The sequence below is a fragment of the Osmerus eperlanus genome, chromosome 13, assembly GCF_963692335.1.
Source record: "Osmerus eperlanus chromosome 13, fOsmEpe2.1, whole genome shotgun sequence".
NCBI lineage: Eukaryota > Metazoa > Chordata > Actinopteri > Osmeriformes > Osmeridae > Osmerus > Osmerus eperlanus.
In genome coordinates, this window is record NC_085030.1 from 11,346,146 (window position 1) to 11,368,520 (window position 22,375).

At 46.3% G+C, this 22,375-nt stretch overlaps 2 protein-coding genes across 5 annotated transcripts; both read left to right on the forward strand.

Annotated features, from left to right (window-relative positions):
- Window positions 1-229: 229 nt before the first annotated feature.
- rom1b (retinal outer segment membrane protein 1b) lies at window positions 230-5,414 on the forward strand. Of its 2 annotated transcripts, XM_062476831.1 has the most exons (7): window positions 230-462; window positions 653-1,107; window positions 2,352-2,594; window positions 2,973-3,160; window positions 3,450-3,696; window positions 4,212-4,376; window positions 4,574-5,414. In XM_062476831.1, the coding sequence occupies exons 2-7, from the start codon at window positions 958-960 to the stop codon at window positions 4,643-4,645; spliced, it is 1,065 nt and encodes a 354-aa protein (XP_062332815.1). In that variant the 5' UTR covers window positions 230-462; window positions 653-957; the 3' UTR covers window positions 4,646-5,414. The 2 variants fall into 2 exon arrangements, with proteins under 2 accessions (XP_062332815.1, XP_062332814.1); XM_062476830.1 differs by having other exon boundaries at window positions 230-1,107.
- A 950-nt stretch (window positions 5,415-6,364) lies between these two features.
- On the forward strand, window positions 6,365-20,668 carry ccdc88b (coiled-coil domain containing 88B). Of its 3 annotated transcripts, XM_062476585.1 has the most exons (28): window positions 6,366-6,586; window positions 7,235-7,386; window positions 7,521-7,629; window positions 8,771-8,840; window positions 9,134-9,192; window positions 9,285-9,368; window positions 9,528-9,668; window positions 9,823-9,968; window positions 10,058-10,139; window positions 10,363-10,521; window positions 11,175-11,321; window positions 11,443-11,647; window positions 11,770-11,885; window positions 12,116-12,187; window positions 12,316-13,056; window positions 13,766-13,945; window positions 14,190-14,530; window positions 14,790-14,949; window positions 15,059-15,427; window positions 15,770-15,931; window positions 16,561-16,838; window positions 17,226-17,369; window positions 18,131-18,317; window positions 18,735-18,880; window positions 19,062-19,166; window positions 19,357-19,505; window positions 19,950-20,300; window positions 20,468-20,668. In XM_062476585.1, the coding sequence occupies exons 1-28, from the start codon at window positions 6,527-6,529 to the stop codon at window positions 20,500-20,502; spliced, it is 4,950 nt and encodes a 1,649-aa protein (XP_062332569.1). In that variant the 5' UTR covers window positions 6,366-6,526; the 3' UTR covers window positions 20,503-20,668. The 3 variants fall into 3 exon arrangements, with proteins under 3 accessions (XP_062332567.1, XP_062332569.1, XP_062332568.1); XM_062476583.1 differs by lacking the exon at window positions 20,468-20,668 and having other exon boundaries at window positions 6,365-6,586; window positions 19,950-20,376; XM_062476584.1 differs by lacking the exon at window positions 20,468-20,668 and having other exon boundaries at window positions 11,443-11,635; window positions 19,950-20,376.
- Window positions 20,669-22,375: the final 1,707 nt, after the last annotated feature.

Genomic DNA, 22,375 nt, shown 5'->3' on the forward strand with positions numbered 1-22,375 from the left:
CTCTCCCCCCCAACCAAACTGCCCACCATCACCCCACCCCCAGTCTTCTCCCTGCCTGTCCCGCAGACTCATATCAGTCGTAACAGTCCTCCCCCCTCCCCCAGCCTGTCTGCTCTGCCATGAAGGCCCTGTGCTGTACAGGTTTGCTGATCAGACACTGGCCTGCTTTCCCATTGGTGCTTCAGGCCTAATAGGATCCCAGGGATCTGGTATGGGGGGGGATTACCTGGCCAAACCATCGACATTGGCCAGTCTGTGTCCTCCAACCATGGGTGCAGCAGTTTAGGGGTGCACCGACACACACCCAGATCAGAGGGGTTCCATCTTTCCTTCACACACACACACACAGTGGGGTCGTTGCCGGAGGTCAAGTGAACTTTGAGGGTAGGCGGTTGTGGCCCGACATCACTGAAGGACTTGAAGATAGGGATTGCGATTCATCCAGCGAAGGAAGCGGATAATGTAAAGTTTTTATGTTTTTCATTAATTCGATTATTTTCCTCTGATATTATTATTTTTTGCTTCTACATTCTGATTGGATTATCAAAACGTTTTTGTGAATTTCTTCAATTCACTTGAAAGTGTTTTTTGGATTATCGTCTAAACCCAATCCTGCCCTTCAAAGGATCTTACTTCTTATCTCATCCTCCAGGAACAACTTAGAGGAGCTCAACCCCATAATAACCAACAGCGCATCACAGACAGGCCTCAGAGTGACCACGACAACAACCTTCCCGTGACCTAAACTCCGACACAAAGCTACAAGACACCTTGAAGAATCACACTTCACCTCAGAAACCCACTGTCTCCATCCTCTCTCCTCCTCCACGTTCTCATCCACCCTTCCACCCCTTACATCCCCACTACCTAGCCCTTTCCCCTCTTGTCTTCCTCACCCCTTGCCTCTCGTCCTCTACCGTGAGCGGGCTTTGCTGGGTGTGGTGGTGAGAGAGAGCCATGGCCCTGTTAAAAATGCAGTTTCCCCTGCACCGGCGCGTGCGTCTGGCCCAGGGTCTGTGGCTGATTTCCTGGATGACTGTCCTGGCTGGGGCCTTTACCTTCAGCCTGGGTGTCTACCTAAAGACGGAGCTTCTCCGCAGGGCTGAGGTATGAGGGGGCATTGGGGTAGGATCTAAATACATACATACTAGGCTACACACACAGCACATAGACATAGACAGAGATGTGTAACCCTACAACACACTTATAGAGGAAAGTGCTTTATTCATCCATGGGGGGGATATTGTATGTATTATACAGTACATATTTCAAACGATCCATAAAAACTCAATACACAGACATATACTTGCAAATCCATGTATGCACTCATACACTCAAGTGATTACACTTTGTCTTGCACACTCACACTCACTCACACACACACACACACACACACACACACACACACACACACACACACACACACACACACACACACACATACATAGACACAGCTGTCTTTTCCACCTGTGTGTGTTGGGTCAATGCCAGAGAGTGGCTCTGACAGTAAATGTGCATACATGGGCTTGTTTGTGTTCTCTTAGTTGTTTGCGATCCCCAGAGAAAGTCATGCTTTTAAAATGAGATAAGATTAATGCTATAACCTCCTTAGAAATTCAATGAAGAATTGATTACTGATAGCTTCAATAAGAGCCTCTTGGGGAAGATCAATGGTTTCCATGGAGCTACAGGAAATTCCACAATGACAATAGCCTCTCACTGGGTGTGAATGATTTCCGATATGGAGGCTGGATTCTGACAAGTCCTGACATGGTTGTAGGGGCTGGAATTGAATCAATCCCAGGTTGAGATTAGAAATGATTAGTGTCTGATGAACTAAAACAAAATTAAATACAATCTGGATCTCCTTTAGAACCCTTCTCTTCAGGGAGGACCTTTATTCTGTGTCTAAGTCATTATGTATTCTGTATCTATGTCTAAGCCACATACCATAATAATCAAGTTATTATATTACTAAGGCTACCAAGAATATACAGTTTGGATTTCTCTGGTACAAGGCTAAAGTGAGCACAAAAGAGATTGAAACCACTCGCGCTAACATTTACTGGGATTGATTTTTTCAGGCTACATGGTGCAGCATACACAATACAGCACAAGACAGTACAATCCATTATAATGTCATTCAATACGATTTGCTCTGATTCAATGCAATACATTATAATACAATACAACAATGCACACCAAGATACATTATAACATGACTATTTCTTTACATCATGTTATGTTACTGCAACGTAAGTTACTGTACATTATAATTCAAAAACTTAGACTAGACCAGGAAGCTACTGTATGTGATCACATAACCACATAGTTGCCCTTTGTCTTTTAAGGTGATGGACAACACAGAGATCCATGTGGTCCCCAACATCCTGATGCTGGTGGGTCTGGCATCTATAGGAAACTATATGTTTGCCGGGCGCATCTGCCAGGACTCTCTGGATCCTTCCCGCTTCCCTCGCTGGAAGCCCTTCCTGCTGCCCTGGTTTGGCTTGTCGATGCTGCTGTGTGCTCACTTAATTTCTGCTGTGGTGCTCAGCTACGCCCTGCAGGGTAGCCTGGAGGAGTCACTCAAGGTGGGGCTGGGGGGGAGACGTTTTGTATGGGGCTAGAGCAATGAAGGTGATGATTTAGTGACCAAATGCAAAGTGCTCAAAAGCCTTAAACTAATGTCCATTTGATAATGATCATGAAAATGTGCTTTGGGTGGGATTGTTATGTTCCAAAATAAAAAGTATTAAGATGACAAAAATGACTAACTTTACTGAACTTCAATACTGGAAAACTCTCTCTCTCTCTCTCTCTCTCTCTCTCTCTCTCTCTCTCTCTCTCTCTCTCTCTCTCTCTCTCTCTCTCTCTCTCTCTCTCTCTCTCTCTCTCTCTCTCTCTCTCCCCTCTCTCTCTCTCTCTCTCTCTCTCTCTCTCTCTCTCTCTCTCTCTCTCTCTCTCTGCAGGTCGGGCTGAGGAATGGTATCCGGTTCTACCGGGACACGGATGTCCCGGGCCGTTGCTTTCAGAAGGAGACCATTGATCGCCTACAGATGGACCTTAGGTGCTGCGGCAACACCAACTACAGAGACTGGTTTGAGGTCCAGTGGATCAGCAGCCGCTACCTGGACTTTACCTCCAAGGAAGTAAAGGAGTGAGTGAGAGGGGAAGGGAGGATGAGAGAGGGGAGGGGAGGGAGTGAGAATACAGTAAAGTGAAGAAAGACTTAGTGAGAGTTTGGGGAAGAAGAGAACAGAAAGAGACAAGAAGGAGGGATGAAAAAGGAGATGAGGAGTTGATAAGGTTGATGTGGTTAACGGTCATAGCTGACTTTCAACACTGTTACACGTCAGAGCATAGATCGTTTTGACCATTTACTTTCAACCCTTCCCTTTTCCTTCACTCTCTTTCTTTATTTCCTCTCGCTCCTTTCTCGTCTCTAGTCGCGTGCGGAGTAATGTGGATGGGCGTTACCTGATGGACGGGGTCCCATTTAGCTGCTGTAACCCTTCTTCGCCACGTCCATGCTTGCAGGAACACCTGACCGACAACTCCGCCCACTTCAACTATGAGCACCAATCAGAGGAACTGAACCTATACAACCGAGGCTGCAGACAGGCTCTGGTGGATTACTACATGGGCCTAATGAACACCATTGGTCCTGGCATCCTGTCTGTTATCTCCGTGCAGGTAAACACATACATTATATACCTGCACATTCACAGACACACAGGGTCGAACTCACACAGGCACAGTAACAAGTACACACGCACACATAGCAACGCTGGCAGAAGGACACAATCTTCATTAAGATTGTATCTGAGATCAATTCAATTGATTACTGTTTTTAATTTATACCAATTACCAACCCTAGGGGCACATGGAATATGTTCCAAACAGAGGTTATGAACCAGTGACCCAGTACGTCATTCAATGTGTCATTTCATGAACAACACATAAAGTGTGAGGTTGGATCAATACCCCCTAATGAGGCTGCAGTTCAATTCTCCTGGCCTTCCTCTGAAACCGCCCTTCATTTAGGCTCCCTCGTAAACGTCAGTGGAATAGACTGCGTCCAGAAGACAAATATTTGAGGAAAGCCATAGATTTTAGACGGGCCATAGCTAGAAGTACATTGTTTGGCTCTTTTTACTCCATGTTATGAACTCTTGACCACTGACTCTCTGTTGTCATGGTGAGCGCAGATAACGGTGATGGTGAGCCTGCGGTACCTGCAGACAGCTATGGAGGGCGCGGCCGAACTGGAGAACCCAGAGGACGAGAGTGTGGGCTACATCCTTGAGAAGGGAGTCAAGGAGACTGTGACCAATTTCAAGGGCGCCTTCCTCAATCTGCTGCAGCCTGGCTCGGTGAGTTAGACAAATGCCTGGGTTCACTTTCAATCATTTAGTGCTCAGACTTGAATCCCTTTCAGTTTAGTATTATAGGGGAGTATTAGCAAAGCTAATGCACGTCAGATCCCATTTTAGGCCCCATGAAGTCATCCATATATTCCCTTTTTCTTTCTATCCCTTTCTTTCTGTCTTTCTTTCTTTCTTTCTTTCAGGTGGAGGTGGCCCCTGAGGCTGCAGAAGTGGAAAATGTTGATAAGGCAACGTCCCCGCCCGCATCCAGCTAAACGAAAGACCAACTACAAAAAAGGGGGCAGAGAAAGCTGGCATGGGTGGGAAGGTGCGGTTGGGGCAGGGGTGGATGGGGTGGGGGGGCTGGGGGTGGGGGTGACGTGTGTCTGAGGCCTCTTTGTTCTCTGACCTCATGGTGTGTTGGACACATGGAAGCACCTGCTATTCATACTCCACTGATGAGACAGCCACTGTGACACATGGCCAATGCAAACAGGCTCTGTGCCAATGACACTCAAGCGCCCTCTGTGCAAGTGTTCTAGAACCCAAGAACGTTGTAGAACTCAGTGCTCTTCTGGCTATGTGGTGGTCAGTCCAACGGGCGGAGTGTGAATACTGTGTAAAGGGGTTTATAAGCCCACATGAGATCAAGAATAAACAAGGTCGAGACACAGATCTGACACGTTACCAAGATGCACCAATGAAGATATACACACAGATCCCCATAAAAATGTACTGTCCACACAAACAAACATTTACCAAACAACCATGTTATGCAAGCACTCACACATAGAAGACCCATATGCACACAAACATGCATGCGTACATGCTCTTTGGAGCATACATTTTGATTCAACTGATCTGAAATGGGACCAATTAAAAATTCAATTCACACTGGCAATGTAACTGTCACCCTTCATGTTCTGTATAATTCTCATTCATTCCTATTCACTAGTAGGCATAGCATTTGTGATTGCAATGCTTTCTAACATATAAAGTTCGCAAAATGCATAAGAGGTATTAAAGTTAGACATTTTTAACTGCTTTGTGGTGTTGTCTCCTTTTGTATTGAATGATGTGGGTCATTTCAATTCAACCAGAGGAATTGGATCAAGTGTGCACGTGTGTGTGTGTGTGATGACTATGTAATTCAATATGACAACATGAAGCCGTGTGGAAGTACAATGTCATCTGGTCCACTGACATTGTACTTCCACACGGCTTCATGTTGTCATATTGACAACATGTGTCAGAGTGGACTCCACTCTGACACCCTCATACAATCTCATAATCCTAACATGAATAATCCTATAACTGCTGCACCAGCATGTCTACACCCAGTAACACTGGGAAGATACAAATCACCACAACAATTGACTATTAAGGGACGAAGAGAAATAAACCACAACAAAAAGCATGACAGCATCCACCATCATCCCCACATATTACAGTTTTACGAAATTAAAAACATAGCAGGCCTAAGTGATCACTCAGCTGACCAAAGATTTTGTGTGTTATTTCCTAGATTAGTGGAACAAGTAGTATTCCGAGTGTGTTCTATAAATATGTTAATCAATGTATTTTTATTTTTTAACAAAATATTTATTTTTTCAAAGAAAAGCACACTGAGAATCCACCAGATGTCACCAAGGCGCAACTTATTAGACTTGCTGTAAAGACCACAGTAGGACTGGTATTTGGGTACCAAATATCCAGACACCTCGTTCTGGAGGACTTGACTCACAACTCACGACATCACTAGTGAGAGAACATAAAAGTAAAAATGTGCATCACTTAGTTTCCGTTTAGTTGTCGCCCTCTAGATAGAAAGCTGGGTGGTTTTGTGGAAACAAATGAACTGGTAAAGGTGTCAGTGAGTGTATCAGGAAGAAACCCACACACTGCAACGTGCGCTTGTTCAAATTCCGGTGTGGTTTTGCAATGTGCTCACCAACAGCAACAAGCTCAAGTGAAATAGAGGAAGGGAGTGGAACATAAAATGTCAAACCACTACTGGCTTGACACAAGATGGGCTCTCTATTAAGTATGTCAATGGCCATACAACTTTGATGTTAGCTGTAATTTATTTACTTACTTATTATCTACTTACTTAATGTATACGTTGATATTCGTTTTTGTATATCTATACGGCAACGATGGACTCTAACGTAATGGACTTAATAGAAGAATTTATGGAGAGTGCGTTGGTGCGTTGGGTAGGTGGACTTCAGTCAAATCACTTTCACCTAGATGTAAACCAAGATCAAAATAATTTAATACTGTTGCTTTTCCTTTAAGGGACACATTGCCTTAAGAAGTGTTAATTGTTTAAACACAAACAACTTGTATCCTTCTCTTGCTTATTGTGTAGATTTGACCTATCCTGAGAACAGCAGCCTATATGTAGTTGTCCTGATTCCATCAAGAATCGGATGGTCATGGCAATAATGCATTATTTAGTAAGTTATGAGGAGTGCAACATTAGAAAACATCCAACTTCTCCTTTTGATGCGATGGCTTCTCCTGTGTTCCATCAGGGACGTGCCTCGCCCCCACCCAGTACTCTGTCACTTCCTACTCTGTTAACGCTGTGCCTCAAGTTAACACCATCTCTGGTTTCACTGATCTAAACAAATAAACAACAACAATTCTTTATGTTGCCTGCAATTGGATTTCTTCAAGGACTCTGATACTATTATTGACCCTCATTGTTTAAGCTCCTGGTGGTTTCAAGGGAATATCGTTTTTTCTTCAAGGATCTTGTCTCAGAGCACCACTTAAGATTGGTTTCACATTCACATTCTCTCTGGTATACTTCTTCTGAAGTGTCTGTCTTTAAAGTCATTTCCCCCCTCCCCTCCCAGGTGCAGCTCTTTGAAAGTGTTGTGCCGAGGGAAGAGGAAGGCATTCCTCTTTACAGTCAGTACATGGAGGTCAACTCCAACTCCCAGAATTCCCAGGACCGTTACCTGAGACTGACCAATGGGATCTTTCTGAATGAGGTCATGAGGGTCATGTGAGTTCACTCACCATGGAGGATCCCGATCCCACTAATAATAAAATTGTGATTATGCACATGGTTGATTTGTGAAATGTGTTTATTTCTGTATGAGGTCTAAAAATAGATTAATTATAATGTGTCTGTTCTAGTGACCCTAACCCCAAGATGGAACACCTGTACCACAGCCAGAACCATGACCAGATGCTCTGCGTCCAGAACTTCTCCATCCTCAACAGACATCTCAGAGTTTACTACCAGGTAATCTTGTTCTTTATGTTTCTCTGAACAAACTTCTGGGGGACTCTATTGATTCTTTGTTCTGAAAACAGGGGTGGTTGGCCAGCCTCAGTCTAGAAGTGTTGAAGGGTTGACATGACACACCATCTTTCTTGTCAGACTTGAGATTTATTTGTTCATTTTAGTGGCGAGACAAACCAGACAACAGGATACAAAAACACACACAAACAACCACTTGAATCAGGAAAGTGAATGAAAGAAACATCCATTATAATTATTACAAATTTGATGCAAAACAAATTACAAATTGTGGTATAAAGATAAAAAAAAGGTTATTACAGAGAAAAACAAGGAAACATCTAAATCAGTTTGTCAGTTACGTCTTTGACGTGACTCATTCAGCCAACTCTTCATTCAGAAATATTGTAATAAGGTACTTAAGCACTTAATAATTTGCGTGAATTCACTTATGCTGTGCAGCTGAATATATCAATATTTACTGTTCGTCCTAAGAAGTGGGTTCACCGCCATTGCTGAGAGGACTTTCTTTCTCACGTTTTTTTTCCCTGTGGTTCCACTTCCCCCTCTGCATTTCCTGGTCGCACGGACCCTGCAAAAACCTTCAGCCTCTGACAGTGCAGTGTGATCACGACAGCCTCGCTTCTAAAGTCTGTGGCCTGACAACCTCTACCAAATATAGAGGCAGCACTTAAGATGCACGCATTTCCGGTTCATATCCCTCCAATCAATCACACCTCTAGTCACTGCTCTTGTAACACAAGGACACTGTATTGATTTCCTTTTGCCATTTTAGGAGAAAGAACACTTGCAACCCAATGTCCCAGTGAACCATTTTCAGGTCATATAAAACTCTATTGGGTGCAATTTGAAAACTGGTTCCTTCTTTTAGGGACAAATTAATCACCTTTCTTTCTGAGAGTGTAACCTGCAGACCATACTTGACCTGATGACTGACAGGTCATGTTTATACCCTTAATTGTGCTTTCCGGTGGGAGAGATTGTGGAAAGTTTTGTAATACAACAAAGGCCAGCCATTGTATGCTGGAATCACATTAATCCCTTAGGCCAGCGATGAACAAAGAGAAAACAAGTTTGTTTCATTATCTCTCTGTCTCTCTGCCCCTCTCATTATTTCCATCAGGAAGACTTACAGCAGTTGATTTTAATGCCTCTGCCAAATATTGCAATTTTGGGTCAGGACCCCCTAACTGGTAAGAAGCACCATTATACTGTCAATGGAGTTCCTCTGAAATTAATCTTAAATACCTTCAAACATATACCTTTAGTATAGTTTGACGACGGATTTAAGTTTTAAGATTCCTATATGTTTAATGTATGCACCTTCCTGCCAAAGTAAATTACTTGTCTGTGCAAACTTTCATGGCGATTAAAACCATTTCTGATTCTGATTCTTCTGAACATCTTCAAATGTCTTGTCCAAAAACCTCAGTATACTCAGCTTGAGTTCTCCTGTGTGTGTGTGTGTGTGTGTGTGTGAGGACAGAGGCAGCAGTAGAGGAGTTGAGGAGACTGCTGCTGCTGCTACTTGGCTGTGCTGTGCAGGTGACGTCACACACACACACAAGAGTGTATACACACACGTAAATATCCAATCATTGATATGAATCACAGAGTACTTTGTATTTTCCACACAGTGTGAGAAAAAAGAAACATTCATACAACAGATCCAGTCCCTGGATATTGAGACTCAAACAGCCATCGCCACCTGTATACAAGAGGTTAGTCATTCCCTTGGCCTGTCTGTAAATGCAGATCTCAACTCTATCAACGCTGTACATGTATCTTTCTTTCTTCGTTCTCTATCTGCCATTTTGTGCCAGGTTCATTGACACACATTGATTTCACCATAGAGAGGTGTGAATCTGCTCTCCCATCAGGTCACCCAGGACCCCCGTATGGTGCTGCCCCTGCAGTGGGAGGAGCTAGGAGGGCTGGATGGGGCGGAGCTACAGGTGCTGTTTGTCTCCATGGCCAGACAGATACAAGAGCTGCTGGCGCAGAGAGACACTCACCTGGAGGTACACACACAATACACACTCACACAATACACACACACAAGCGCACACACATACACACACACACAGGCAGACCCACACAAAAACGTGATTCAGAAACGTAACATCCCGCCCTCCATCTGTCTGTTACTCCTGTTGCCTTCCACGCCTTTCTCAGAGGATAGCAGTGCTGTGTAGGGAGCGGGAAGCACCGGCGGAGTCTGACACGGCTCCTCCAGGTGGTCACATAGAAGAAGTAACCCAGGGCCTGGCAGTCCAGCTGGCAGACAGCAGGGCTAAGCTACGCCGACTCAAACAAGAGCTGTAAGTGTGTGTAAGTGTGTACAGTGTGTACAGTGTGTGTGTGTGTGTGGAGATTTTCACAGCAATAACAACATGAGTAATGTTTCTAGGGAAGACAAAGGTGACCAACTAATGGATTACCAACAGGAAGTCCACACTATGGAGGACCAGCTTAAGAAACTGCAGAAGGAGGTAATTCTTAGTGAGACATTTTACACGCGTTACATTCAATTTCCTGAACTTCAAATATAGAAACAATTTTGCTCAAAAAATGAATCTGACTGTTCTGATCCACATGTTACCTCACCCTCTGTTCATTGATGATTGTGTGTGTGTGTGTGCGTGCGCGTGCATGTGTGTGTGTGTGCGTATGTGCGTGCGTGTGTGTGCGTGTGTGCGTGCTTCGCCCCAACAGAACCGCTCCCTGAACAGCGAGGTGCGTGGCATGCGAGCGCTGCGTGACGAGCTGGACTGCCTCCGTGAGCGAGCGGGCCGAGCCGAACAGCTCCAGACGGAGCTTCAGAGCACCAAACACAGGCTCCGCAGCCTGGACCTCACCCGCACGCAGCTCAAGGTAACGCAACGCACCACCAGCTACAAACCACACCAGAGACTGTGAGCCACTACTACACAAATAAAGGCAGCCAAACCCACACACTAACTAGAAAGGTAATGACAGCAAAAGCATACGACCACTAACTGTCATACAGTGTAAATATAAACTTACGTACCTTGAATGACATCTGTCAGTTTACTACTTATGGTTTCTAAAGTTTCCACTCCTCAGGGGTCATTTACATTTTCAACTAAAAGGTCAATGTCAATTCACATCAATGTGTGAATTGAAAACCCCTCATGTAAACAAACGGCACATTGGAGTGGATTTGCTCTGTATGCGAGGTTAAAACCCTAATTGGAGGACAACAATGAGGAAAGCTCCTCATCATGGTTCTGTAGCCCACAGATAAAGCAAAGCCCTCTTGTCTCCCCTGATGGTATGTGCAGAGAAAATCCATAGTCAATTACGCCTCGTCTCTCACGCTCGTAACGATTCTGCTGGGTGTCTTAGGCGTTGCTGGTGTACGTGTGGGGCTGGCTTGTCTGGGATGAAAAAAAATATTCATAAATGAAAGAAACCATAAATTAACTTTACTGAGTTTTCGAGAACTTGTTTTCCCTGGTTAGTATTTGGTGCGTGAGTGTGTGTTTGTGTGTTGCCCCCTGCAGGAGCAACAGCAGCTGTGTGTGGCGCTGCAGGAGACTCGGGCTCTGCTGGAGGAGCAGCTATCGGACGCCCGCGCCCGCTGCTCCTGCCTGCGGGAGCTGGAGAGGGACAATCTACTGCTGCGCCAGAGACTCATGGACATGGAAGGGGTAGGGATTTAAAAGTGTTTTCTTGGGTGTGTTTCATACATTATAGTCTTTGTATGTGTGTGTGTGTGTGTGTGATGGCAGTAGCACAGGCTGAAGAGTATAACATATTGTGTGTGTGTAGGAGCGGGATACAGAGAGGCAGCGGGTTGATGAACTGTTGGAGATGAACATGGGACTGGAGGCTGAGCTTCGCCACAATCACAACAACATCGGCAGCCAAGGACCAATGAGACTCGCTCGACATTTCCACCAATCAGAGGATGTGGAGTCTGACGAGGAGCCAAGCCAAATGAGCCAATCAGATGAAATGATCGGTCCGTCAGCCGGTTTGTTTATCGTCAATTAAGTTAAATTAAGAGTACATTTAATTGAGTTGTCTGAATTTGAATAACAAACACATTTCTCTTCCTCCATCTTCATCCCCCCCTTTCCCCCCTCTGTCTTTCAGACTTGAAGCCTCTGAGTGTGGAAGTGGGGGAGGCCTCTTCGCTGAGGCTCCTGGGAGCCGAGAAGGAGAACGCGGAGCTGAGGAGACGCCTGGAGAGCCTTCAGGCTGAGCAGGAGGTCAGGGGACGCGGGTGTCTGTCAGTCTGTCAAAATTATCTGCTTTTAAGAGTCTGAAAGGTTCGGGGTTAAGACACTTGGATTGCAGTTCAATTGCAAGTGAATACATGCCATTAGAATGTCGGGACGACAAACATTAGGGTTAAATTCGTGTTACTCACTCAAAAGTGTGAGCAAAGCGGAAGAAAAATCCAACATTGAAAGAAACGACTGTCCATTATGCATTGTAGGAGGCTGATTCACTGGACGTGAAGGAGGAGCTGGCCAGTTTGAAGGCAGAGCATAGGAATACACTGAGGGAGGTGAGAGTACATGGTTCATGGAAGTTACATCACAGTTGTACCCAAAAGACGGTCAATCTATACGGACTCAGCCGCATGTCAATCACATCATATTATATCTCTGTCTGTTCTCCCTGTTCACTTCTCAGTTTCAGAATGTGAAAAACGAGAACGCAACCTTGAAACAACGTTTGGACCTTTTGACGAAAAAACAGCAACACCAAGAAGAGCAGGTGGAGAAAGTAGCCGTGGTGGAGAAGGAAGAGATCGAGGGAAAGACGAAGAGAGGAGTCCTAGGTTCTGAGTCTTCCAGGGGAGAGGGGGAGGGAACGGGGCGAAGAGTGGAGGAGGACGAGAGAGGCGCAGACGTCATCATGACCCAGAGGGAGGCTGGCGTCGGGGAGGAGATTGGCCAGGTGGAAAAGAGAGAATGTGAGGAAGAGGAAGAAGAGGTGAGGCCCCAAACACGAGGAGAAGCAGAGGGACAGAAAGAAAAAGAGAGAGCGTCAAAAGAGACAACCAACGCTCCGAACGAGACTGAAGAACATCTTGAGAAAGGAGACACCATGAGAGATCAGACACCTCCCACTAGTTCTACCTCCTCTACCCCCAAAATGGTGGAGACGAAGGAAGAGACGAAAGAGAAGATAGAGGAACAGCCTCCATGTGCCCTTCCTGGTCCTGATGTGGAGCACCTGTCCTCCCAGCTCCACGACGCCCAGGAGGAGGCTGAGAGGCAGGCCACATTAGCCCAGGACCTGCGCACCAAACTGGGGGAGCAGAGCAGGAAAGCCTGGGAGGCCGAGCAGAGACTGGTGCTCCTGGAGGCCGAGGGGCAGAGGCTGAGGAAGGCCAAGGAGAACCTCGGGGAGGCCAGGAGACAAATAGAGGTATGGGGAGAATGAAGCAATGGATTAATTAAAGTTGGGTCCCTCACTAATGGACTAGTAAATGTATCCAGCAAACAGGTTGTGCCGCCCTTAGTCACACATCCAAGGTCCAGGTTCTTTTGTACAGATGTTCTTTATTGCGCTGACAAAGACAGACACCAAAACACCGTAGAACTATCCAGAAATGAATAAAATACATACAGAAATCAATCATACGTTCATAAACACTTAAATGTTATTAAAATAATAACCAAACAAAACGCAACATAACACTTTTGCCTGCTTGTGGACTAAGAGTGGATGGATATACAGCTTGCACCGTCTTCTCCAATTAGCTCAACCTTAGCTAACTTAAACACGCGGACATCAATTATTTTATACGCTCAACAGGAAGTGACATGCCACATGTATGATAGCTCAAAATGCCACATAGTGGAGAAACAACTTGTGACTGCAATTACACAGGTTAACAAGTCAAACCATGTTTTACTCTGTCAGTATTAAATCAACAGTAGGTGTTGGTCAATCAGTCTATCCCTTTTTGTTCATCCATCCATCCACCCACCAACCTCACTATCAATCCATCTATCAATCCACTCACCAAATCGTACTTCCACCTACACATCCATCATTCTTCTACGTCATCCAGCTACCCCTTCATCAGTCCATTCTCTTGTCCGTCCATGTTGTGTGTGTGTGTGTGTGTCAGGTGCTGCAGTCGGAGAGTCTTCACATGGAGGAGGAGCTGTGTCGCCTGCGCAGCCAGGCGGAGCTCCAGAGGATGCAGGCCAGCGTCATCGCCACGCTGGAGAGCGAGCGAGCCTCCCTGGAGAGAGAGAGGGAGACGCTGCGCGGATCCATGGACACGCTGCGCGGCGCCCAGCGCAAGGTGACACACACACACATGCTTGCACACACACACACACACACTGTAATATTCAGGGACTACACACACACTGCACCCTGCACTAAAATACAATACATACTGCAGTTACATCATCTCCTTCAACTGCAATTTATAGGCACTGTGTAAAATTCATCACAATGCACAAAACCTCCATTAACCTTTGGTAGTGCAGGAAATATTTAACATTTCTGAATGGTGTGTTCCTGAATGCATACCTACTTGATAGGGCGACCAACTGGAGCTGACTATCCAATCACTGAGGACGGAGCTGGAACGCCAGGGGAGGAGCCTGGAAGCCTCACGGCACCGGGAGGAGCAGCTGGAGGCGGAGCTAAGAGAGTCTGCCTTGGAAGCAGAATCGCTGGGCAGGGGGCGGGACCAGGCGCTGTTGGAGGCCTCGCGGTTGGAGCAGGAGAAGGAGGCTTGTCAGAGCGACCTGGACAGCCAACGGAAAGAGCAGAGGCAGAGGGAGAGGGAGGCGGCCAGACTGAGACAACAACTACAGAGCACCGCCTCCGCCCTGGAGCATAGCAACCAGAGAGCCTGCAGCCTGGAGACTGAACACAGGTCAAGGGTTACACACACACACACACACACAGAGAAACACAGACACACACAGAGAGAAACACACAGACACACACTGAAACACACTGACACACACTGAAACACACAGACACACACTGAAACACACATACATTAAGCCAAGAGGCTTGCACCACTTTCAGCTGAGAGATTATCAATATGTACACATATTGTGTCTAATTGCGACACTACTGAATACTGTACACTACTGTAAATATTGTGGTTTATGTCTCTACCTCTGTAGACGTGTGTGTCAAGAGCTGTCTCAGTCTAAGGAGATCTGTACTCAGCTGCAAGACCTGGAAAAGGAGCTTGGCTCTCGACTGAATAGCCTGGAAAAGGACAACATGGAGCTTAAGGAGCAAAACACAGAGGCTCAAGCAAAGATGAACACTCTGATCGAGGTTAGTGTGTGCTTGTGTGTGTCTTTCTCTTCTTCTGTCCAGTGATTCAAACACTATGAGTTATATCTACCTTATAAATGATAATGAACTCCAACTTGTTGGCTCCTAGGAACTGGCTAATGAGAAGGCAGACATGAAGGAATTGTCTAATGAAGTTGCAAGACTGAACCAGGAACTGGGAAGAATGGAGGGCGAATTAATAACAGCAACTGACGCTCTCCTCCGATCAGAAAAGAGAAAAGGAAGTTTAGAAGTCGATGCTATCCCCCTGGACCAGACTTCCCAAGGCCTCTCTCTCACACACACACCGTCAGAACCACACACACATCCTCACACACTGCAGGCCGTCTCCAGTGAGCAGGCTGAGGAGGACCTATCTGAACCCAACCAGGGTCGCCACCTTTCAGCCCACTTGAATGCAGGAGCGGATAAGGCGAACTGGCCTGTGAACAAACGACTGATAGACCTAGAAAGAGAGGTGTGTGTGGGAGGAGGGGGGGTCAACTTATTTGACTCTTAAACTGTCAACACACAGTCTGCGTTTTTCCGTAATGATAGTTATTCTTCCTAGTTTAGTGGGTGTAAACAGATTACATGATCTTTCGTTCCGACTGCTGGAGGGCTTTTAGAGGTGTGCACCCTGCCTCTCCTGACTTGATTTTCATAATCCCTTTATTTCTGGGGGATGTACTCATGTAATGCTCTCATCCTTCCTCACAGTCTGTTGCCTGACTCACTCCCTCGCCACCCTGCTTCCTCCTCTCTCGCATGTGTGTGCGTGTGTTTTGTATGCGTGTGTCTGTGTGTGTGTGTGAATCAGAATGCATCTGTGTGTGCCGAGCGCGTGGTGCTGCTCTCCCAGCTGTCCCAGTTCCAGTCAGCGTCCAGTCATCTGAGGGAGCAGGTGGACAGCCTGCACAGACACTCAGTGAGCCTGCAAGACACCTGCACCCAGCTGCAGACAGTCAACACTCAGCTACAGGTACACCACACCAGACACTCAGTTACAGGTACACCACACCACACACTCAGTTACAGGTATACCACACACTCAGTTACAGGTATACCACACACTCAGGTACAGGTACACCACACCACACACTCAGTTACAGGTACACCACACCACGCACTCAGTTACAGGTATACCACACACTCAGGTACAGGTACACCACACCACGCACTCAGTTACAGGTATACCACACACTCAGGTACAGGTACACCACACCACACACTCAGTTACAGGTATACCACACACTCAGGTACAGGTACACCACACCACACACTCAGTTACAGGTATACCACACACTCAGGTACAGGTACACCACACCACACACTCAGTTACAGGTATACCACACACTCAGGTACAGGTACACCACACCACACACTCAGTTACAGGTACACCACACCACACACTCAGTTACAGGTATACCACACACTCAGGTACAGGTACACCACACACTTAGCTACAGGTACACTCCACAGCACGCACTCCACTTTTCATGAAGACCAAGAACTGTGAGTCTAAGTTTCGTCTATGTTCAGGTGTTTCTTGACTGAGCTAATTCGTTATTGTAAAAGAAATGCCTTTATTTCGCACACTCACATACACAGGTGGAGCAGGCGTCTCTGAGCTCCCAGCATGCAGCGCTGTTGGCGAGGTGCAGCGAGAGCAAGGCCAGGTGTGCCACCTTGGAGGCAGAGGCGAAGGTGTGGTCCAGGGAGCGGGAGGAATCATTGGCCAGGATGGAGGGTACGAGGCGGGACCACGAGCGAATGACAGCTCTGCAGCAGAGGCAGGAGGCGGAGCTAGAGGAGCTGCTGGAGAAACAGCGGCTCCTGAAGAGCAGCAACCGTAACCTGGAGACGCAACACAGAGAGCTGGAGGGGAGGTACGGACAGGAAGTGTGCCTGGGGGAGAGAGAGCCCTAGTGAAGCTTGGGCTGGGGGTGGACAGCATCGTTTTATGAGCCTTCTCTGTGAGGAGAATGTGCCCGTTTTTAACTTTCCTTCCACTCATCCCACACACATGGAGGGACACAGGAGCGTGGTACACTCTTGCAAACTTAAATGTATGCAAGCATGCACACCCAGATGCACACAGGACATTTGGACACATTCCTAATCACTTCCGATGAGAATAGAATAGTCTCTAGGATTAGTGGAGATTGGATATTGCACCAGCACACTCTAGCTAGGTGGACCAGATATAACATATACTTCTCTCTATGTATGCGTGTGTGTGTGTTTGTTTGTGTGTCTACTTTTGTGATCTTTAGGTATCAGGAGCTTCTTGAGGGGAAAGCCCAACTGGAGGAGAAAGAAAAAGACATGATGATGGAGAGAGAGAAGATGGATGGAGAGATCCAGAAGCAAGCAGAAAGAGAAAGAGAACTAGGGAGACTGAAAGAAGAGAACGAGAGGTAACTGACTTCTGGGTTAAATTCCCAATGGCTTTACAGGGATGTCTATGACAAGGCCGTAGCCATGGAGTCAACATTGGGGGGGACGAAATCTTCTGGGGTCTGAGGGTCCCCCCCTGAGAACTTTTTACGTTTAGTTATGAATATAATTTTTTATGATAATTTTGGACAGCGTGCATGGTTGCCTGTCGTAGCGTAGCACATTTATATATTTTTTATATCAATATTTTTGGGGGGGTTGTGTCCCCCCCAAAATATATTATGATTACGGCCCTGGTCTATGGAACAAAATGTTTAAATACAGATAGGTTAGTTACCGCCTAACATAATTCTTAGACAAACAATTGCCTAAAATAGTTAGAAATATCAGCATGTTTACATACATGGATCAACAATTTGTTATCTTATATCTTAAATCTTATAAACAAATGCTTACAAATATATATTTTTTATGGGTTTGTTTTCCTGGCTGCTGGAAAAGTAGAAGAAGTGAGTAAAGGTTTGCATTGTTTTCTGCTACAACCAACATGAACGAGGCGAGGAAAGGGGCTGCTGGCGACATATCACGCTATTGTTATTCAAAGCTAGAGCCACTAGAGGCTGTAGGTGTTGTGGCTGCAGGTTTAGCGTTCATTCCGCACCGTGACATATCGTCATGGCGATGTTACGTTAGGGTGGTGTTGTCAGACCCCCAGAGGATGTACGCGAGGTGTGATGTTGTTTGGTGTTGTGACACATCCTGTGGTTGTGCTGCGCTCCAGGCTGCGGGGCCAGCAGAGGGAGTGGGCCCAGGCCCAGACAGAGCTGCTGGCCCAGGGCAGTGTTCTGCGGGGGGAGCTGAGTGCTGCCCAGCTGGAGAGGACCCGTCTGGAGGGAGAGATCAGCACCCTGAGGGAGAACAACCAGAGTCTGGATCTGTTTAACGTCCGCCTCAACAGCCAGTACCAGGTCAGAACACACCCACAGACACACAACACACACAAACACTGACAAACACCCAGGTGATGAAGTAGACATGCAAGCACGAGATACACACAGACATACACACAAATAAATAGGTAGAGCAAACATACAGACACTAAAAGGCTGACAATAAGCGATTCAGAAGTTGTTTTTACACTGGCTGACCCCCCGTCCTCTAACGATTACAAAAATAAATTCCCCTCCTGAAACTTTATGAAAACTCCCCTCACTACAGTCATCTAGCAAGTGCTGCAAATTAGGAAACACCGACACACTCACTCGTATGTTTACACAAACACAAACTGATTGACTTTATATTTCCCCCGTCGGTGGTTACTTGAGATGAATTTGAAACCCTTAGGCTTTGTGTGTGTGTGTGCCTGTGTGTTGGGGTTTCCATAGTTACTGACTCAACTGAAGGGGAACATGGAAGAGGAGAACCGCCACCTGGTGGAGCAGAACCAGGTTCTGTCCAAGGACAACCGAGCTCTGCTGGAACAGAGTCTAGAGCGCCGAGACCAACACCACTCTCAGCAGAGAGAGTGCCAGTCAGTACACACACACACATGCACAGACATGCATAATGGTTGTTTTAATCTTCTCATCCCCTTCGTCTAATAAACAAGAGTGGGCTAACAGGCAGGGATCTATGGACAAACAGCCATTTTTCTTGCATTTCTCACCCCCATATTTTTCTCCCTTTCTCTATTCCTTCCCCTCTCTCCCCAGGGAGAAGCTGAGCGAGCTGCGGAGAGAGAAACAGAAGCTGGTGGAGAAGATCATGGATCAGTATAGAGTTCTAGAGCCTGGTGTCCCTGTGCTCAGCAAGGCCAAGTAAACACACACACCTAGCTAGGTCGAGCGCAAAAAACATACAGCGCGGAGAAACATCGACCTACTGCTTGAGCATTCCTACCTTCCCTGCCCATCTCTCACTCTTTCCCCATTTTCATCTCCACCCCTTTAATTATCCCTTTTCTTCTTCTCCTGTACCCCTCTGGTACACCTCCTCCACTGCCTTCAGGAAGTCCAACTGGATAGCAGACAGGATGAAGAAGCTGATCAAGCCTAAAGGTGGAGGAGCGGGGAGGGAGGGCCGTGCTTTGTACTACGCTGCTGGGAGTGTGGAGAACCTGGCAGACGCTGTGGAAGACGCACACTCCACTCAGCCTGGTGAGACTACTCATGAAGTCTGTTTGTCCAGCTCCCTCACACCTGTGCAGTCTCTCGTCTCAGGCAAATACAGACTCACATACAGTACGCAAACATCACCACAAACATCACACTCATATATATATACTGTATATATATATATGTGTATTGATATTATTAAAACACACACATATAATATATTTGTTTATATACAAATTTAACACTAAACGAAATATCTGGTCTAGACCAAAAGTAATCCAAGGCTGCATGGAATTTATTCCAAAGTTTTTTTGTTTTAAATGTTTGATGAAAATATGCTACCTAAAGGAAGGATTTTTAATGGATTCCAGAGTTTGTTGGACCAGTTTGCCTAACGATAGTAGAGAAGGAAGACTCCAGCCTTGCATCTAATCTGTATCGAATCTGTCTAAATATGGATGCCATTCCCCCCTCTTCCCCCCCTAGACCCCCGCAGTGCACCAGGCTCCCCCTCCCCCCTCCGGAGGGTTCCCTCTCAACCCGAGTCTGACGGGGAGGCAGGAGGAGGTGACACCGGCACCAGGGTGCGTTCATCCATGGGACGCCGCAAACTGGGCTCCCGCCACGGGTGGGGGCTGGGCCTGGGGAGGGGGGCAGGGGGAGTGTCTCAGTCCTTCAGCACCGGAGACCAGAAGACCCCGCCCCGCCTGCGCTTACGCTCCACCAACACCGGGTCCACTGTCATCTGGGAGGGAGACAACAGCCCGCTGGCCTCGCCCCCCAGGAAGGACACACCCAGCACCAGTCAGGAGAACCTGACAGAGGAGGGAGGGAAAGGTAACGAGAGGCGAGGAGGAGGACGAGGGAAATATGGATTGGAAGAGAAGTAGATGGGAGGACATGGGTTGGAGAAGGGAGGGAGATTTGCAGGAAGGTAACTAGATTTAGTCACACTACGGGCCAACAGTCAAGTCAAATACGCTTTTCTGTCTCTCCCTTTTTAGAAGTTAAGCCTAATGATGAAAAACCGACAGAGTGAGAGTGCAAACAACCGTTCGCATGATCTGCAGATACCGTGATGATCACCCTCTCCAAACACATGTGATCCACATACACACAGGGATTTGAAGAAGCCATTAACATGTGGATGCAAATTGCCTGACACGGTATTTCGAATGCACTTGAAATAAACATTTTGTACTGTGTGATGATACTGAGATGGTCCCCTCGTTTCAGAAATTGCAGTTATGTGAATAATGCTGTTATCTTCTTAACAATGGGACTGCAAGTAGAGTTGGTACAGAATAGTGGACAAATGAAATATACATGTAACAGTAGAATACTTTGCTAGACCTTGGGTGATGTTCCTCCCCATCTTCCTTGTCCAACATATGTCAGTGTACATCTTCATATCTGCACATACGTACACACCCATGTGCAGATGAGCAGGTTTCTCTCTCAAATGATGGAGTTCATTATGCATCGAGAATCCACTTTGATATGATGTACGTTGCCTGCATCCAAGACAAAGGGCACATCCGCCTTTCAGGGTGAGATGACAAGATAAAGAGGGATGGATTGAAGAGGAGGAGTTGGAGTGACATGGAAGGTAAAAGCAGAGAGAGCCTTATTTTGGCCCCCCCCATCACTGGTGAATTATGATTCACAGATGACAAATGGAACGCTAATACAATTCATGAATTATGTAGTTGTCATGGTAACATTCATCAAAACTCGACCCATCTCCATACAAAGTGTTTGTGAAATTGAGATGCAGTGAATTTGGCTGTGCATGCGTGTTTCTGAGTAAAAGGGATGGATGATATTGTTGCTCCCATTCAAAGTAGGCAGCAATCAGACACCTCCATACAGAGTTCAAAATGATGTATGACTTTTGGGGGTCCCCTAAAATGTTATCATCAAAACTTCTATTCTTTTAAGACTATTTTGGTATCCTGGAATTAGAAAATGTTGAACAATCACATAATATGACTATACTTGAGATCCCCTCCTGAAAATGTGGCTATATCAAGCCCTACTGACGTATTACAAATGAAAAACATGTTTTGTGAGATTATTATGGGGGGACCCTGTGGATTTATGGAGGGTCAGATCCCCCCCCCCCCCACACACACACACACACACAAACAATTCACCTCATTTTGAACCCTGCCTCCAGACATACGATAAGGTTGGAGAAAGTAAAAAGGGGGAAGATAGTAAAAACAATAGGTCTGATTATTATTCATGTTTCATATAAGGAATGATAGAATGGGGTATGGAACCCACAGGTCGTCTCAATATCTCGGTCTCTGTTGGTCTGTTTGGGTCGTTAATAATTGAGCAGAAGAGTGGGATGATTCCATCAGTGGGCAATCTCTTCTGGATAAATCTTTCTCTTCTTCTCCCTCCCTCAATATCGGGACCATTATCTCTCCGCTCACTTTTCCTCTCCCCTTCTTTCCTTCTCTCCTCTCTCCATCCTCACTCTTGTCTCTCAATTTCAGGCTGCCCCGTTCCCTCTCCACCCCTCTTCCCACGCACTCCCTCCTTTTCTGGCGTCTGTCAGCCTTGCCTTACTATTAAAGTTTCATGTCTGGGCTTCTCCAGCTAAAGACCCTCCAGACACCAGTCAGACCACTGTACTACCAGTCCTCACTGCAGTTGGACCTGAGGCTGCAAACAGCCACAGTCTGTTTGATTTAGTTCTCTCAGCCTGCTGTGAAGGCAGGGTTGACACCGGAGCTCATTAGTGAGATCGTTCCATTGGTTGCACTGCATGATCTTCAAGGTATAAATCAAAATCCAAAGACCTTGAAAGAGCTTTCCACCCCAGGTAAAGACAAGTGTAACTATTTGTCTTGACTTTCAAGTACCGACCTGACTTCAGGTGCATTTGTTTACGAGGGGTA